Source organism: Anguilla rostrata, chromosome 16, assembly GCF_018555375.3.
Source record: "Anguilla rostrata isolate EN2019 chromosome 16, ASM1855537v3, whole genome shotgun sequence".
Lineage (NCBI taxonomy): Eukaryota > Metazoa > Chordata > Actinopteri > Anguilliformes > Anguillidae > Anguilla > Anguilla rostrata.
The window spans coordinates 15033646-15052668 of record NC_057948.1 but is presented as its reverse complement, the minus strand read 5'-3'; the positions used below and the strand labels follow the sequence as shown (position 1 = coordinate 15052668).

Below are 19023 nucleotides of genomic sequence, written 5' to 3'. Positions count from 1 at the left end.
CATCATGTGAACCCACATTCCACCTGCAGTACATTCCAGCAGCAACAGAAGAGCAGATCTGGAGGTTGATCTCTCACAGGACAGGTTGAGACACAGGTTAGACATCCATCTTGGCTTTGTTGTACTATTAAACTTTGACTTCAAACTTCCTGGTAATCTACCTCAGAGGAGGATCAAATATTTTCTCCAGTCATGACTCAGGCTAGGAGTTCAAATGTGACCAAATGGGCTGTCAAGTTTTTACGAATTACTGTAAGATCCTTGCCCAAATTACTTCCCAAGTGCTAACCCAAAATTAGGGTCCTTCTGTATGTATTTTCAGAGTAACATTGTAAAATATAATTTGAAAATAAGCACACCCCAGTGGCAACCTTTGATTTGGAGCCCTCAACAGCTGCAATCGTTCTTATGAGACTGACTTGCTATACCAGTTCAGCTGGGACCGAGCTGAAAAAATATATATCGACAAAAGAATTTTTTAACAGAGATAAGAATGTGGAATAACTGGTAGTTGATCTCTTATTTAAGGACTATGTTCTGCGTGTGTCTCCTGACAGCTCACTAAAGATTAGATGAAGTGATAGTATTCACATACACAGAACACCCATTTATTAGTGCCCTTCCTCTTTTAACAGTTCAAATGTACTCATATGAGCACTCTCTCTTAGGAATACTCACATGCAATCTGCACCTAAAATAACACAAATGGTCTCGTTCAATAATGTTATGATTCAGTTCATTTTTGTTAATTTTGTGTGTTTGAAGCGCTCAAAAAAAAATAAATGCACTTTGAACATACTTACATGCTTATTTTCAGTTGTCATCAAAAATATTTGTAAATATTTAATTTCATGTGTTGTTAAGCTGGCATTTTAGCTATATCTTGAGCACCATACAATTTATGCAGAATCTATGTGAATGAATTTTGTCCACATGAAATATAAGGTAGAATCAAAAATGACCAGCCAAAAATATGGTGAAACTAAAACTATCTCGGTATCTTAATATGTTTGGAATGGCATGGGGGAGTTCACCTGACGTCCTTGATTTTTTCACAGTTTATGATTGGTGATGCCTGGACTGTAGCTCATGAAGTAAATAGAGCTCTATGATTTTGAAGAACCATGAGGACCAATGAATCATAGTAAAATCCTGCTAAAATGATAGGCTATAAGTCTACACTGAAATTGAGTGTTGGCATCCAGTGGTGGTGTCCAATTTGGGACAGTGATTGAGAGACTTCACTGTAGGAAATATATTAAGTCCAGTCAATTTTGCTTTTATCTCATATAAGTACAATTAGATTAGTATTAGCCATGTTGAATTGGGATAAGCAGATCATCTCTGATGCATATATATATATATCATTTTTTATTAAAACACAGATTATAGACTTTCTTCAACCAAATTTGAAATCTGAATAAACATGAACCACATAGGTCCCAACTAAATAGCCTGCCTAAAGTATATAGGCCAAATAGGCCTAATTTGTCAGACCTATAATACAATAAAAGTAGAACAGTTGGAACGCAATCAAACCACTGACAGAAAAGAATTATGGTGTAGTCCAACTTGTGTCTTCAGATTCAAAAGGCTGCCTTTTAAATTACACACCCTACACTATGTAGGCCAAGCATTTGTTTCATGTGCTGACAGCTGAAATGTTGGCACACTTAAGATTGCCCATGACACCATAATACCATGTAGAGAAAAGGAGCAGTGCAAAAACAGTATTATTAAATAATATCTTCAAAGATATATTAAATTGAATAGCCTAACCTTTCCCTCTTTACATGTGATATAGTCCTCAGAAAAAACAAATGTGTTGTAATTAAATTATAAACAAAAATATTTAGTGTATGGCAAGAATGAAAGGATATTGGGAAATCCCTTCTAATGGAATCGACATTGAAGCATCCAGTGACATTTGAGAGGAGAGGAGACATTGATTCAGCACTGAAATACAATTTTGATCGCACAGTTTTTTCTATTTTATGTTCCCATTTTGAGTTCACATATTCATTACTTTTCAACAGCCCTAAAATAAAAGGAAAACCATCTGTACATCCTAGCTGTGAGGCTAGAGATTTTTTCCTATAGACAGGGCCACCAACAAGGCTACATTCAAAATACCTATAGCTTTGGCTAACCTCTTGACAATCCACATATCAAATCATTGATTCTGAACCTATTTACAGTGTATATATGGTAGGGGTAGAGGGAAATGGCATTTGTATTTGTTCAACCAAAAAATTATTTGTATTTGGATAAAAACCGGATGTGTGTAGAGTTTAACCCAAAGCTGTATAAAATGCCAAAAAACCCTGATTTTTACCATTATAATTACTGGCACTGCTATTGTTGAGATGATTTTACAACAACATTATGAATAATGTAGTTTAACAAAAGGTAATATGCTTTTTAAAGCTGTGTTTAACAAACAACGGACTATATGTTATATAGCCATAACAGGCATTTATAACACTGAGAACAAACAAAAAAAACAAAGTCAAAATAAAGTTTCAAACACAGGCAAATGTTTTTAATAAATATAAACATAGTTATTCATCCTTACTCTGTACTGCAGAGTATGAACAGCATGAACTCCACCATCACCCCTACCTGAGGGACACTGAAGTCAATTATAAACTTTTTAAAAAGAATTATAATAAAAAATAGTTTCTCATCTTCATTATGAACTACTGTACCCCCTGAACTCCTAATTAAATAAAAACTACAGAATTTAAGGCACACGTGCTGTTTTTTTGTTTGTTAACACTTTTTCTCCCCTCATTGTTGTAGTCTCACTTTACCTTTATGTTTGATTTGTATAAGCTTGGATAAATTAAACATCAAAAAGCTCTTAGCTCTTACTCAAATTTCCCCAAGTTGTATTTTGTGAAGACAAGCTGCTGCACCAGCATGACAGAATCGATTTATGCACCAGTAACGACCCAATTTAATAAAGATTAGGAAATCATATATTACAAAACTGTTTTATTGAAATAGGACACAACTCAATAAATCTAAGTTGCAAAACATGCCATGGACCTCTTTTTAGATGAGTCTGAAATAAAAAGATGAGTTCAACGTTTGTATTTATACATTATAGCCGTTTTGTTATATAGGCTGCGAAGATGTAAGCTATCGAGGCATATTACAGAAACCTTGAGAAAAGCGCTTAAAATGTGCACGACAAAACCCAAAAAAGGCCTATTGTTTTCAGCACATTTCTCCATGTATTCTCTTTGGAGAGTCCATGTATTCGGAGAGAACGCATTATAAGAGGGTCACCGAATATGGTATTTGTATTCGACATGATCCCTAATATATGGGTTGTCAAAATTCCAAGAACTGATAGAGTTCGATTACAATTTGGCAAAAAAACAAATGGAACCGGTTTCATCTAACCTTTCGCACCAGACAACGCCTATTGGAGCTTGATTGTTGCTGGGGTGGATGCGAAGTCTGACAAAGTCCTGTTATTTACATTGAACTGTTAGTTATTCAGTTGAATTTGATTTTATTTGCATGGCTCTTTTTGCAAAAACTTTTTTTAAAAAGGACATCCACAAAGTTCGCATAAAAATGCAGAGTAAAGGTGTTGCTTAATTTCTTCAAAAATATACCGATAAAGTCATTTAAAATGTAGGTTATTTTACAATCGGTTGTGTTTATGTCAGCGGCCTCTTTAAGGTCAGTTGACTAATGCTTATGGGGGGCGGGTTTCGGTGCGAGACATTGGGTTTCTCATGAACAACATGAACATGAACGCTTCGCAGTTTTGATTACTCAAAATTGACAGACTAGCCTATTATATGCTATTATTACGCTATACTTATACAGCTTCAGAGTTTCTGCTAATAATCAGCCATGGTGCTGCACCACAGCAAGATTTAGAGCGTCACGGTAGCATAAATCACCTAAATAATCGAATACATTTAAATGTGCTCAGTGACCTTCTGAAAATAATCTGATGCTCCAATTGGCATCCATAATACTCTATTAGGCTATGCAGTGTATATCATCCGAAATTTGGGGGGGGGGGGAAGCCCATCTAATCTCACACACCTCATAACTCGAGCTGTGTAGGCTAATGTATCCTCAAATAAGAAGTAACAGCATAATTGTACCAGCCCTTGATAAATGGAAACAATTAGCGTTGGCAGTGTCCTCGGACTTTAGTCCCCATGCTCTGTATGTAGGCTATGCCGCTTAGTTTTAGATAAAAATTCATTCGACTTTTTGGAGTGCTCTGCACGTGAATGTATGTGTAAAATAGACACAGAGCACCACCATTGCAAAGTCATAACGTTTTTAAGTCATAAGCGTAAACTCACATGGTTTTGAATGAATACCAGCCCACTCATCCAATGAGTATTTCAATGATTAGTAGGCTTATTTTAAAATCATTCGCTAATTCAATTCAAAGTCTTACATTATTGTCTAAATTAGACAGCAGAAATGTTTTTTGTTCACTTGCAAAAGGTAAGGAAAATAATCTTATTCAGGTGAACATGGTGCAAGTGCCATTCTCTTTGGGCATATGGTCTATTATTGGCCAGCAGCTTTGAGCACAGGCGGCTGCGCCACTGCAGTCATCAGCTATTTTTTGTGTCAGATTAAAACACGCGGTTCATGTTGTTTGTATCTTGCCGGACCAGCACCTCGCAATAACACGCTGCGCACACGCTGTTTTTCATATATATAAAAATAATTTTTAAGTTAAAAAAGTTGGCTCTAGGATCCATCACAGGCATTTTCTTCAGGCATTTTACTACAATTGCAGCTGCGCCATTGAGCATAGATTTACTGCCATTTTAAAGTGAATTAAATAGTGAAAGAAAGATGTATGAAGCCACCATATAAGGACAATTGAGGGTGTTCACTGGGTGGAGTCATAAAGCTTGTTCAGGAAAGCACACTTTTAGGGACATTTGTGATATAAAAATGAAACGTGCGTATGTGTGCTTTAAGAAACTTTATTCATTAGTATGCCCATTTTATGAATCATGGGTAGAAACATTTTTAACTGATCCTACTATATAATTTAGGATGAAAACCACACGAATTCAAAGCATGAGGCTTCGGCCTGTCGCATAAGAATAATTGTTTTTGCATATACACCCTTTTGCAAGTTTTATTGGCTAAATTCAAACAACAGCTTGTTGTATTTTCATACTCTGAAGATTTCCTTGATTATATATGACATGCATAAGGTGCCAGTAACTATGCTGAGAAGAATGATTATGCAAAACATGCTGATTATAAAAAGACAAAAGCGATTCTGGGCATGGAGTCAACTTCTATACATTCTGCAAGTCACATGGTCTGATTGTGCAAGGTGTAAGACGTCCCTATCTCTCCTGCACGCATCTTTCTCAAAGACATAGTTCCAACTTGTATTTTTCCATCAACAAACTGGATGACATAAAATAGTACAATATTAATAAAATCAAGTATTTTGTTATGTAGATATATTACCCCATGCCATGTTTCCCCTCACAGCACACCAGGCTGTAGGCAAAATAATAAAATAATGAAAACTATTCACTCTCTTTGTGAAAAACAGCATGGAAACAGTTAGAATCAACTTAATGCCATTTATACAGTACTTAAAATATGTGCCACAAGAATGTACGGTACATAAGGCAAGACTATCTGAATTTCACACATAAAATAGTAGGAAACCCAAATTAAACAAGGAGTGAGTGAAGCCTTCCCATGAGCAGGCAACCACGACTACTTCACGGGTCGTGGTGCATCCATCCTGCTCTCAAACGTTGAGAGCAAGGCTACACGCCGACATCCAACCTCCCTTCCTAGCACACAGTGTCAAATGGAATTAGTCCAAGCAAGGAAGGCCCATATGAGCAATGAACATAGAATAGACAGAAAGGACAATACAAATTTGATACCCAGCACAGAAATTCTCCCATAACACATATCAATAAACTATTAATGTCAGTAATACTGAAAGGCCATGTACCATACATGCAAACACACACACAAATATCATGAGATGCTTAATACAAACACATGTGAGTGGTGGATAGACATTACGAAAAAAAATGATCAGAGTGAGGATACAGGGGGAGATACAAGTATGCCTTCCAGTCAAAGGGAAATAGACAGTTTGTTTTTAATCTTTTATTTTATCCAAGAACGCTTGGTCTATGTGAAGGTTTTGGTTCTACCCCAGCACAAAAATAACTGACTCAACTAATAAAGGCTCTAATGGAAGAACGTGACCTTTTTTCTTTTTTTGGTTGAATCAGGTGTTTTAGTGCTGGGACAAAAGCAGTCACGCACCCGACCATTCTTGGATTATCATGGACACCAAAGTTATGCAAAAGGTTCACACACCATGCGTTTCTAAAATATGTTGAATTATCTACGCGGATAGTAGCCTACGCTACTGATGTACGTGTAATTGTTTGCATAGCTCTGATTGTAACTGCGTAAATTCGTCACCGGGAAGGAGATATTTTTGAATAATGGTTTTCACTTCGCTTTCAGTGATGGCGTCAAAGTCCCTTCTGTTCTTAAATGGCAAATGCCCAGCTAACTCACAAAGAGCCACGTTGAAGGCGGATTCTTCTTTCGCCCCGAAGCAGGATATCCTTGGCCACACGATTATTCGTACACCAGAACGAGAAAGCGCAGGTTCATGTCGCTTACCCGGTGGGCAACCCCTGGTAAGAAACATGTTATGTGCGACATTTCTTTCCACTAAAAAGTTTGTCAGTTGCCAAATGACAGTGGCAGTTTCATGCAAGCATTCTCCTTCCGTATAAAACAAGAATCCGGACGGGAAGTCAATTAATCGGTGAAAGCCCTTCTTGGGAACTAAAGGTTCGGTCGGAGCAGATTCTATCCGCAGCTCCGAGTCTAAGTAGTATCCATGGAGGTGTAAATGATTAACTGATGCAAATGCCCCTAGACTGTTGAATCCCACTCGAAATCCTGAATCGGCGCTTAGAAACACAGACTCAATTCCAGTTTGAATGGCAGAGGCAGTAAGGATCTGTGGCATGCAGTGCGTCGGTTCCGGTATAAATAAACAATGGCCGAATTCGAGCGGACTCACGTTGATTACAACAATCACTTTGTCGCGTGCTCCTTCAAGTCCATTTTCATTACAGCGTGACGTGATGTCTTTGAATTGAGGTTCTACATCTGCCTCATTTGAGTTTTGTTTGCTCATCTGAAATAGAATTTCATGAGAATGTATCTTATTAAAGTTGAATTGTTCCGAGTCAAATTGTTGCCTTATGCTGAATATTTGCTGAGGTTTTCGCCTCTCTTGCCCCCGCATGATGTTAAGCTGAGCTACGAAACCATACGGTCCGGGAAGAATCCGTGTCTTTAAATCCTCGAGAGGATAACGGAATAGCCCATGCTCCATCTTCTCAGTCCAAGTAGACCGCAATCGTTTGTCAAATTTAGACAGTTTTTCGAGTGTTTCGCATCCCTGGGAGCGCACAACACGACGAACCAAATCCTGGTCACTGTAAACAAAAGGCTGAGTCAAAAAGCTTTCCATATGGGCTAGCTATCCAGCCAGTTCGACTTGATCTCAACTTCCAGAAACCTGTCCTGGTGATATTTCCTCGAAATCTCTCGTATTAACCGATATAATTTCGTATTCAAAATCTGTAGTAGTTCAGCTCCTTAGAGAATATATGTATAGAGACAGCGACGCCAATAGAAACCTATGGGGAGGACATGGGGAACGCATCAGAACCAGGAAGTACTATTTTTTCGCTCAACAGACATGCTCAGGTGTGCCCTTGGTCACATGCAATACACAGTTCAGAGGTCACATGCCTAATCGGATGCACAACGAGGATAGCGCAGAGCAGTGACGCAAGGCTACGCAAAACACACGGTATTCATTGGTTACAGCTCTATGGTTACACTTTGTAGTCCTAAAACCCGAAAGTAAGTTCGCAATTTTTAGCCATGGGTTCCCACGGCAAAATTCCCATGTTTTTTTCCCATAGGGAAATATCTCAACCGTAGATTGCGAAGCTGTTAAATTACTATATTGAAACTACAAAGGCTGTCGCGTGCAGGCGAGCCAGTATGGAAACTATTAGTATAGAGTGACGTAACAGAATGCGACCGGTGTTGTAGTTTCAATATCGCAACTTGTAGTTAATTGGTTAGCAACTCACTGAAAAGCACATAGTGGCTTCGAAATTTACGGTTGAGATATTAAAGGGTGTAATTTATCTCCTAGAACAAAACGCGAAACTCTCTTAGGCTTACGTTAACCACAGGCCTTATTTTCGGCAGAAAACTAAATCCCTATGGGGAAAAAACACTAGAAATCTGTTGAAGGAACCCATGGTGGAAAAAAAACGTCCGGGTTGGCCTACAAAATGACGTCATACGCTCGGTAATGACGGCTCTAACACCGACTGAAGGGTGTGTTACCGACATCTACAGTGCTGGAGTGTAAACGTTAGACTAAACCTCTTCAGTCGCAACTAAGTTTTTAAAAACATTGCAGAAAGCATTGGGATGTTTCACAAATATGGATAAAATATATTTCTATTAATAAAGTTAGAGAATGTTTAATTATGCTAATATGATTACAGTATATCGATATTTGTATAATTAATGTGTAAAGCAAAGTGAATTGGCTACATAAATGTCACATTATTAATTTACTTGTCTTTACATTATTGATGTATAACGTTTCAAAATGGAGCTAACTCATGTAGCCTATGGCCAGGCAGCTTAACGTTGTCGATATGTCCACGAATAAGTTACATTTACCATTTTACATACATGGAACTCACTGAACTGTATACGATGTACCCTATACGACTGATAAAACAAATTCATGTTTTATCAGTCGCTCCCAGTATCGCTTAACCAAATTAGCGTACGGAAGACACATTTTGTCACTTTATACTTATTTGCTACCAGTCTAGTCAATACGTTAAAAAAACACATAGGCTACAAGTAGTTGCAACGGAGAAACAGCACGAATTAGCTTTATTTTATCAACTCTATTCGGGAACCTTAGCTCAGTTTTTGACTTTTTACCATTTTCAAGTGGATATAGCTAGTCTCTATGGAAACCATAAACTCGCCTACTAGTTAGGTACGCGAATTGCTTGCTAGCTACAGGAAAAGGAAGTAGAAAAAGTTGTCTTGCTAATGCTATCAACTAAGTGGCAAAGTTACTATAGCGCTACAAAGTTCTTGAGACCATTTTGTTCAACTTTTCACTTAGCTACATAGTAATTTAACTTGATTCGTTTATAGCTACTTGCTAGTTGAAGTTAACATTAATAATGGGAACAACGGCCAGTCAGTTACAAAAGGATTTGCTTTCCGAGTATCAGGTAAGGAAGCCAGTTTGCTAGAGGCTAACGTTACGGATTAACGTAGTTGTTCATCCTATCGCTAAATAAATGCCATTCATATATAAACTAAAACTACCAATTAAAGTGCTATTCTTGCCAGCGATGTGGGTCGCTAGGAATCTGGAAGATAAATTGAACGCGATTCAATTTAATCTGCTGTTTTCCTGCTTTAACGTGAATTTACCGTTAGCTAGCGTACAGCTGGTGAGCTAAACATCCTCTGAGCCTCATCTAGTAATATCCGACTAGCAGGGTAACCTGGAACACACTTGGCTTGTTTTTAAACTGAATTCATGTTCGTTAATTGTGTATGCTTGGTATTATTGGCTTTCTTGGTAGATTAGATAGTTAGCAACGTAGACTAACATTAATTATACTTTAATTTTTTTTCCCTTTTGCAAGTTTAATTTTTTTTATATAGCTACCCAACGTTGCACTGTTCGTTGAACATTCTCTTAATAAAGTTGCAATTTGTCTAATTTCCAGGAGCTGACATTTTTAACAAAGCAAGAAATCCTGCTGTAAGTACATTTTCCTTGCCTTATTAGTCATAATGTAGTTTTGTTATGTGTCCTCAGCAGGAAATGAGTAAATTGCCATGGAATTTGGACTTCAATCCGTTGTTACTACAGGGTGATATGATTCAGTTGCACGGATATTTTATGGTAGCTGCGGGTACATCAATTTAAAAAAAAAAAAAAAAAAATTAAAAAAACGAAACTACGAAGTCTGTTGTTTTAATCTTTTTTTTCAGGGCCCACAAGAGATTCAGTGAGCTGATGGCCAAGGAGGAGAGGAGTAGTCCTAGCCTCCGTGTTCCAATGGAAAAGATCCTGACAATGCCAGAGCTCAAGGTACAAATTGGTTTCAGTGTGAGGGACAGGTCATCACCTTTCACTCATTATTCCCCATAATGAGAGGGAGTGGCAGTCTTTGTTTGCTTTTTGTTGTATGCAGTTTAAGTTTAACAAATCCGATGATTTGGTCTTCCCTGCCAGTCCAACCCTTTCCGTGAAAGGATCTGCCATGTGTTCTCCACCTCTGACATGAAAGATGGAAGTCTGACCTTTGAGGACTTTTTGGACCTTCTGAGTGCCTTTAGTGACTCTGCCACTCTGGAGATTAAATCACACTACGCCTTCCGCATCTTTGGTGAGGGTCTGATTTCCCACTATCACACTAAACACTGATCAGACATATGGGTAATTCACACTTGGAACACATTTAACATGTATCAAAAACATTTCTAACATCTATTTATGATCTGGTGAGGCAGGTGACACTCATTGAATATAACTGTGTGTTGGTTAGACTTTGATGATGACGGCACGCTGGACTGCGGGGACCTGGAAAAGCTGGTCAACTGTCTGACTGGGGAGACAGAGGATACCAGGCTAAACCCTGAGGAGATGAGACAGCTCATCACTAATGTAAGTCTGTTCTTTTTGGCCATACACCTTAATCATCTGTGAGCATGTCCGGGTCAATTCAACACACTTTTTTCCCTATGGGAAAAATGCATTGGCAATCTGACAAGAAAAACCGATGGCTCAAAAATTCGAACTTACTTCCGGGTTTTAGGACTACAAACTGTAACACTCTGTTAAGTTGTGCTGGTGGAGTGCTCTGTCCGAATAAGTGGAAATCGAGGAATTCAAGCTGAAGCAGCTGATAGAATCAACAAGAAACAGCCACTTCATAAGGGGTTCCTCGTGTCTGATCTCCTTTGAACAATCTCAGATCTTGGAGGAGTCTGATATCGACAAGGATGGAACAGTGAACCTCTCCGAGTTCCAGCACGTAATTTCCAGATCACCAGATTTTGTCAGGTGAGCAGACATTGATCATTTCAAATCTGAAATTAAAATTGGTATACATATCTTAATATTTCTTAAATGACTGTTTATGACCTAATTACCTTCTTCAATTTCTCTCCAGTTCATTTAAGATTGTGCTGTGAGCTCTCTGCCATGTGACTGGCTGACTAAGGAACAAACCAATGAGACTGCCTGATGTCTGACTCACCCAAAGGACTCCCTTTTAATTGACTTTATTACAAAAATAGCTATTAAATTATTACATTTACAGACATCTATAAATGCTTAATGTGCCTTTAAGGTAGAAAATGTAATTGATTGATATCTATCAAATAATTGAAGTGTGTGCCTGATAAACGTTCAGTTTAACAGGTACACACACTGACATACGTTTTTTTTGTTATTCTTTCTTGTGTAAAATGATCATGTGCTGTAAAGAACCACCTATTGCCACCAGGATAGTTTTTTTGCTCTTTACAGTGGAAAAACTGTGGAAGACGCACAAGTGATCTCTTGTATAAAGAGGGTCCAGCATTTATCGGTATTTGATTCATACCATAAAATCTAGTTTTTAATCTTGACTGCAGTTCTATTCTGATATTTTATTGAGTGAAAAGCTATATTACAGTTTCTGTGCAATAATTCTTGACTGTCTAATGCATTTCATAATGAACTATGAAAGAATTTTATTAATACGTCATCCTTCGAAAAGTTCTTTTTTTAAGTAGATCCATATGATAGTTTACCTAGTTTTATAGATGTTACAAAAATAATATATTGAGCTTTCTTTCTGAAGGTATTACTTCTGGAAATAGAATTAGGCTGTTATATATATATATGGATGTATTTTTTTAAATCGGCCATTTGACAAGATTTAATATTCCCTTTGAATTTTGAATACTTGCAGTGTGTGCCTTTAGATAAGGCGACAGAGCACTCCTCTCACACACTCAGGATTTGCTATATCTGTGTCTGTGTGTATTTAGTGCATAAAGCTGTGTATAAAATAAAGAATATTAAAGTTGCTGAGAATAGTTGAAATAATCATAAATTATCACAGAGGGATGTATCCACTACACATCCACCAAATATATATTCAAAGTAATGTCAATAACTGTAATGACACACATTTCAGGTAAGGCATAAAATCCGTATTGGAAAAAACCTAAGGATTGTACGAGCATGGTCAGGAGCGCACTGCCACCCCATCTTCCCCTTCAGGGGTGGCTTGGGAAACCCCATCTTTGCAGTCCTCATACTCAGAATTCCGTACCCAAAAAAAATGTTTAATACACCTACAGGCACTATGTTGGATTTTTTGGGCAGGCCATACCAGAATAAGGCGTAAGTAAGATTATCACTGCTGACTTTGTAACTCGGTTTAATTATTACCTGATATCGTCTCTCAGCATAGTAGCTCACCAACATTCCCATAGCCGAAGCTGTCTCTCCCAAAAATATCTATAAACCGTTAATATTTAAAATCACCGTAATGCTCACTAGGACAGAGGCTTAATTTACCTATAACCTTAAAAGTAAGTTTTATATTGTATATTGACCTGAACCAATAATATATGCAAGGGAATAAATTGGTACTTCATGGGTCCTCACTGATCCTTAATTAAGTATGCACAGGCCAGGAGAAAAAATTTTGAAGTTAATTTTTAACAGAGTTTGAAGTGGGCACGAGTCCTGCATCGAAGTCTGGCATTCTATACTTCATCTCTAGTCTTTTTGGAATATTCTGCTGTCTTTTGTTTTTTTAATTTTGGTCTTGGCACATTCTTGGGATTACCACTGGAGAAACAACTGGGGTTTGGTATTTTCTTTCATTAATTTCTTGTGTGACGGTAACCTGTCCATGTCTGTAACATTCATTATCTTTTTAACATAGTTGGGTCTTTAGATTATATGTGAACATATGCATTAACTTAATAAATTTCTTCATTTTAATCCGGTTGTGAATTGTACATTTTAATAAAGGTCGATCTAACAGGTTGATCTGCCTATCAACAAATTCAGCATTTTAATTTATATCTTTGATAGAAATATTTTAAATGTTGGATAAGTGAGATGTTTAACTGTTGATGCATTTGTGTTTGGTATTCAGAGTGCTGGACATTGAATGAGGGTGTTCACCATTAAAACGGCTGGATTCAGAAAAGAAACATTTTAATTCATCCTCACTTCCCCTGCAATGTAATAAAAATGTCTTAGCAAAAAGGGAAATGGACAGATGGGAGCCATCAGGGTGGGATCTGGGGGGTGGAGTCTTTTTCCTCTGTGCACACAAATGTGTTCCAGGGCCCACACACCACATCTACCACACGCAGGCTCCTGTCTGCAAAGAAATCCACCCGGGTAGGCTGGTCTAATGTTTGGGTCGTCTTATGGCCCAGCTGCCCGTACTCACCTGAAACACACAGGCAAGAGCTGATTGTGGGCAAATGCAGGGCGGGGAACAAGAGCTTCTCATTTCATCTCTCAAACCTCTGTACTGTACATGTGCGTGGAATTATTTACAATTCATAGTTTATGCTTGGGGTTTTCCTCAAAGCATTTAAAACAAAGATGGCTTTTCATCATGCATTTATCCAATGACTGTGCTCTTCAAAATACAATGTTTGTGTGTACCAAGCATTTATGGATGTACTTAAAATGCACTCAAGGAAATTCAGAGAAATTAGCAGTCTGCGATGCATTTTTGATCACCAACCTAAATTTGCTCGACAACCAACTTAGGCTTTGGCTACAAGAGACTTACCCCAACCCCATGTAAAGAGATCACCAGCACCTGGAAGAGAAATGCCAAAATGTCATGAAATTGATGAAGTAGGGGACTGTGAGAAATGCATTGTGGTAGGAGGTCAGAGATGAGAGCTGTAGTGGGAGAAAATCAAGTGGAGTAGGAGGGGCTTACAGATGAATACTGCAGTGTGAGACCATGGAGCGGGAGGGGCTTACCGGTGAGTGCTGCAGTGTGGCGAGAGCCGCAGCTGACCCGGGTTACTTCAGCCTCCTCTGGCAGGTCCAGCAGAGCAGGGAATGCCTGGATTGATATGAACACCTCCTTTCTGTCTGATTCAGTTCCTAATCAAGCACAAACTGCATCCATAACCATCAACAGCTAATACATACACATACTAACCACCCTCACACTTCATTTTTGCACCTCCTAACGTTCACAGCTGTTAGTAATGTACCGACATGCACTGGTCTAGGAATCATTCTAGCCTGGTCTGGCACTGTTGTACATATTAAGTGAATATACTTATATTTCGCCGACACTTAGTCACTCTGAATAAAAGCATCTGGTAAATGAATTCAATATCCCGCTAACTGCTCACAGAAAATGTACACACATATGGTGTCGGGTCTTGGGAAAGTGGGTGTGGTCAGTTGTAGCTGGCTCACCTGCAGCAGTGCCTCCCTGCAGTGTCCCTCTTCCTATCGTGTGGGATGGTAGGCCAAGCTGACCACTTTCATTCCAGCCCCAAGTGTACAAATCTCCCTCACCTGTCCACACAGTTATGCACACATTTCCATACATGCATATAAACTGACAGAAGAATGAAGTAGCATGCACTCATACAAACATGAAGAACATGTACAGTACAAACCCACAAAATGCATTGGAACAGAGTTGAAAAAATAACTAAGTCACAGGATGAAGAGTCACAGGCACACATCTACATTAAAATACACAATATGACCAAATGTATCTGGACACCTTTAGGTCTGGGGCTGTTGTTCATGGTTTGGGCTAGGCCCCTTAGTTCCAGTGAAGGCAAATCTTAATGCTACAGCATGCAATCACATTCTAGATGATTCTGGCTTTCCTAACAGTTTGGGGAAGGACATTTGCTGATTCAGCATGACAATGCCCCCGGGCACACAGCAAGGTCCATATAGAAATGGTTTTGTCGAGAACAGTGTTGAAGAACTCGACTGGCCTGCAAAGAGCCCTGACCTGAACTCCATCCAATACCTTTGGGATCAATTGAAAAGCCGACTGCAAGCCAGGCCTAATTGCCGACCTCACTAACACACCTCTGGCTGAACGGAAGCAAATACTTGAATCAATGCCCCAACATCTAGTATAAAGCCTTTCCAGAAGAGTGGAGGTTTTCATAACAGAAAAGGGTGGACCAACTCCATATTAATGCCCAAGTATTTTGGATGAGATGTTGGATGTCAGGTGTCCCCATACTTTTGGCCATATAGTGTATCTCTGGTCATTTCATAACCTAGATGGTGCAGCACACAGAGTAACTTACCACTGATGCAGACAGAATGCCAGCCCCCAGCTGCCACGCCCTTCATGGTCATGCCCCACAGTCCCTCCACCACCCGAGGCTCAACCTCTCGACCAAGTTCACCATGCCCCAGCTGCCCGTGACTGCCAACATAACCACTACATGGTAAGCATTGCAGGATCCATTTAATGTGTGCTAAACTCAAAACAATTTTACTAAAAACAAGGAGGCAATGCATGTTTTGGCTTGGGTTTTGGGAAATCAGCATTGTTTTCGCCACCAGTTTTTGATTTAGTCGTGGTCTTTGTCTTTTGACAAAAATGCATTTTAGTTTTAGTCATATTTTAGTCATGCCTTCTTCATTCATTTTAGTCAAGACAAAAATGACTAAAATAGTATTTATTTTAGTTGACAAAAAGAACCAAGTATTTTAGTCACATTTTAGTCCAAACTTAATTTTTAAATTTACAAGGGCTGAGAGTCTGTGGTCACTGTGAATATTTCTATAGGAAACCCTGAGAAGTGGAAAACTCTCAGTGCTGTATAAGTATGGGCCATGCCACCCCAGCAAGGCATAACTTGGCTGGATGTGCAACAAAACAGCATCGTCGGAGTCTTTTTTCGTTTCCTCATATTTCCCTAATTAAAATGCAAAATGAATTAGTCATCGTTATCATTCCAAAAAGGCATTTTCATCATGTTATTGTCTTAGTCATCGTCAAGAAAAAACTGGGCGTTGACAAAATTTGTCAATTTTAGTTGACGAACACAACACTGTGGGTAATGAACAGTATATAAGGTCACAGATGATAGGTTATAGGTAAGGACATAGGTAGTGGTAGCACACGATTCTTACCTTAACTAGGTCAATCATAAAACATGAAGCTATAATAAAAAACTCAAGCCATAAACTATATAAGCTGATTCATAATCAACAAGACTTAATCACAATGGGAAATCTCTTTTTCAGTATAAATATTGTACACATCAAGTGGCAATAAACAGGAACTTCACCCAAAAGCATTCATCAGACTGGACGAAAGGTTATTTGGATATGCATAAAGAACACTCGTTCCACCTATGACAATGACTAATTCAGCACATTGGGTTTAAGTCTGATAGTCACTATGAGTGTGACCACTGATTCTATTTCCAACCACATACAGTGTACAGTGAGGGTGCTGTGACCACTATTACTACAACCTACTACACAGTGAGAGAGCTGTGTCCACTATTGCTATACCCAACAGCACACTAAGCGAGCCACAACTGCTACTGCACCCACATGCCAAGTAAGAGATATGTGACCACACAACTGCAGTGAGCAAAGTCAAATTTCTCTTATGGGGCCTGCTATCAATAGGAATATTCGGGTCTGACAGAGGGAAAGTCAGGTTATGGTTCTCACCTGCTAGAGCCCCAGGTGTACACAGTACCAGAAGCACTTAGCAGGACTGCGTGTTCCATACCCAGAGCCAGACTGACCCCACACAAATGTGGAGACAGAACATGCAAGAAAGGAGGGGCTGAAACAACGTAACCTCCTGGGACCAGAGGAAGTCTGTCAGAGAGTTCTACAGACAAGGGCACAAGTAAACAGGTGGATTATCAGAACGTTATAGCCTTCCAGTTCGATCGTCATGATCTTCAGTTGTTTTATACCTGTATTCTCAGGCGCGTGTTTCATCCTCCAGACGGGCATACTATCAATTTCGTCCAAGCTCCAGCATTCTGTTCGGTCTTTGAATGCAAGGGTCAGGTAACGTTCACTGACCTGCGCATCCCAACAGCCATAGCTTTGTGGAAAACAGCTGTGCGCTTTGCGAGAGGGTGGGTCTGACCAAAAGCCGGACAGACATACACTGCTGTCACCTGCAGCAAAAATATATTATTATTATTACTGAAAATATTTAATTCATTGGTTCTTTGGGAGGATAACATTAAACACCCAAATAGAAATGAGAAGTTCCTGTACACTGTGCTCTCGCAAAATTTATTTTGTCACACTGCAAACTCCAATCGTTTAGCACACGTTCGTCGAGCACTGATTTTCCATTACTGTGAAACATTTGTATAGTAAAATGTCAGACAGCTTAATACACAGGATTTGCCCACGATTGGCCTAGTTATCATTTCTGTTGTACCAACATCGTTTGGTGTCCTAATTCCATAATAGCGTTGTAATTATGGGTGACGTGTACACATTCCCAACAAAGCTTGATAGAACTGAAATTGCTGCACAGCCTTTCTCGTCTATGTCTTGGTTACGGTTCACCTGCACACTGCAGAAAAGCAGTTCGGCTCCAGCTCGCTCCAACAAGCTGTAGGCGTTTCTCTCCATCGGGGCAGCAGGAACTAAGCCTTACGGGAGCGATCACTTTCACTTCGACATCTTCGTCACTTGTGGATTCCTTCCCGGATCTAGCATAAGAATATATTTGACCAAACGCGTTAAATCCGAATCCAAACCAAATCATTGAAAAGCAAACATTTAGCTCAGCGTCGTCTTCTTCTCTGGTGGTTTGAAATAACAGCCTAGTTAAAGTTCATACCGCCACCTACTGCAGATAAATCATAGCGAATAAAAAGTAACTGCAGAGGGTGTGTCAGGGTTAACAGGGGCTCATTCCAATAGCTTATTTATTTATTTATTTATTTATTTATTTTTTACCTTCTTTCATCCTTTCCTCGCGTCGTTCCTATCTGCATAGTTTTGAATGAGTTGTAGATTACTGAATGCTGAGAGTTCAGATTCAAGAGTAACTCAAGAGTTTGGATCCGTGTATTTTTCATTCTGGATGGAGTGTAAGGCTTGATAATAGATTGTATGCTAGAGGATGCAGTGGTGCATGTTTCCACATGCACAAGGGCCAGAGGTTTGTAGCCACAAATGGTAACCAGAAGTAGAAGAAGAAGAGAGGTGCACCATGTCAGTAATTTGGCTGGTTATAGACAAGATAAGCAGCATTATTCTGTATTATAAGCTAGATAGGCCCGATGTAACATGCAGGGAAATCAGCAAGAAGATAGCACACAGGCTATCCAGGGGTACATGTTCTCAGTGACAGCTTTCTCTTATTCTTGGCAGCCTGGGGTGCAGTAACCATCATGTCATCAATGGTAATGGCGAGATCCCCAGGGGGAAAAGATGTAGCTGGTAGACAGAGTAGTTCTGCTCAGGCAAGAATTAGTTTGAGATGCCAATTTATCATCCAGCTTGAAATGATACAGAGGTGAGCTTTGAGGTTCGGATATGTCCCAAGAGAGTGGCCAGCCCATAAAGCGTACATAGAAACTGGAGAGGGTAGAAAGGGCCAGGCGGTGCAGCCTAGGAAGTAACGGGAAACAGCATCTACTGCGCATGCTTGAGGGCAAAAGCGCTTGCTGCCCATTGAATTCAATATAGAAATCAAAGGTTATTTAACGACCAGAAGAAACCTCATCGGTCCATTTTTTAGTGATCATTAATGTTATTATGTGCAGCAGTTTCTGAAACAATGGTTGTTTTGGTTTTGTTTAAGTCTTGGGAAAATATTTATTAAAATGTGCATATTTTATTTCATAATG

General features: G+C 39.1%; 3 protein-coding genes across 5 annotated transcripts; 1 reads left to right on the top strand and 2 right to left on the bottom strand.

Moving 5' to 3' along the window:
- Positions 1-4945: 4945 nt before the first annotated feature.
- gdpgp1 (GDP-D-glucose phosphorylase 1) lies at positions 4946-7809 on the bottom strand. The gene has a single exon (XM_064313436.1). The coding sequence runs from the start codon at positions 7544-7546 to the stop codon at positions 6416-6418; it is 1131 nt and encodes a 376-aa protein (XP_064169506.1). The 5' UTR covers positions 7547-7809; the 3' UTR covers positions 4946-6415.
- A 1168-nt stretch (positions 7810-8977) lies between these two features.
- LOC135242395 (calcium and integrin-binding protein 1-like) lies at positions 8978-13153 on the top strand. 2 transcript variants are annotated; one of them, XM_064313438.1, is made up of 7 exons: positions 8978-9362; positions 9870-9904; positions 10138-10237; positions 10382-10535; positions 10695-10813; positions 11124-11212; positions 11322-13153. In XM_064313438.1, exons 1-7 carry the CDS (start codon positions 9312-9314, stop codon positions 11341-11343), a joined length of 570 nt encoding a protein of 189 aa, XP_064169508.1. In that variant the 5' UTR covers positions 8978-9311; the 3' UTR covers positions 11344-13153. The 2 variants fall into 2 exon arrangements, with proteins under 2 accessions (XP_064169508.1, XP_064169507.1); XM_064313437.1 differs by lacking the exon at positions 8978-9362 and adding an exon at positions 9464-9587.
- On the bottom strand, positions 11319-18019 carry LOC135242393 (RCC1 domain-containing protein 1-like). Of its 2 annotated transcripts, none has more exons than XM_064313434.1 (8): positions 17732-18019; positions 17119-17328; positions 16865-17030; positions 15478-15614; positions 14615-14716; positions 14165-14290; positions 13965-13994; positions 11319-13613 (listed from the first exon to the last, which is right to left on the bottom strand). In XM_064313434.1, exons 1-8 carry the CDS (start codon positions 17931-17933, stop codon positions 13447-13449), a joined length of 1140 nt encoding a protein of 379 aa, XP_064169504.1. In that variant the 5' UTR covers positions 17934-18019; the 3' UTR covers positions 11319-13446. The 2 variants fall into 2 exon arrangements, with proteins under 2 accessions (XP_064169504.1, XP_064169505.1); XM_064313435.1 differs by having other exon boundaries at positions 15478-15599; positions 17732-18014.
- Between the last annotated feature and the right edge of the window lie 1004 nt (positions 18020-19023).

Bases quoted from the DNA above. Each gene is read 5' to 3' on its own strand.
- gdpgp1 (XM_064313436.1), bottom strand. From the start codon at position 7,546: ATGGAAAGCTTTTTGACTCAGCCTTTTGTTTACAGTGACCAGGATTTG.
- LOC135242395 (XM_064313437.1), top strand. From the start codon at position 9,486: ATGTGGGTCGCTAGGAATCTGGAAGATAAATTGAACGCGATTCAATTT. The intron at 9,905-10,137 runs GTAAGTACATTT...CTTTTTTTTCAG, and splicing joins ACAAAGCAAGAAATCCTGCT to GGCCCACAAGAGATTCAGTG. The intron at 11,213-11,321 runs GTGAGCAGACAT...ATTTCTCTCCAG, and splicing joins AGATCACCAGATTTTGTCAG to TTCATTTAAGATTGTGCTGT.
- LOC135242393 (XM_064313434.1), bottom strand. From the start codon at position 17,933: ATGATTTGGTTTGGATTCGGATTTAACGCGTTTGGTCAAATATATTCT. The intron at 15,615-16,864 runs GTGAGAACCATA...CTTACCATGTAG, and splicing joins TACACCTGGGGCTCTAGCAG to TGGTTATGTTGGCAGTCACG. The intron at 13,614-13,964 runs GTAAGTCTCTTG...TGTGTGTTTCAG, and splicing joins TCTCTTTACATGGGGTTGGG to GTGAGTACGGGCAGCTGGGC.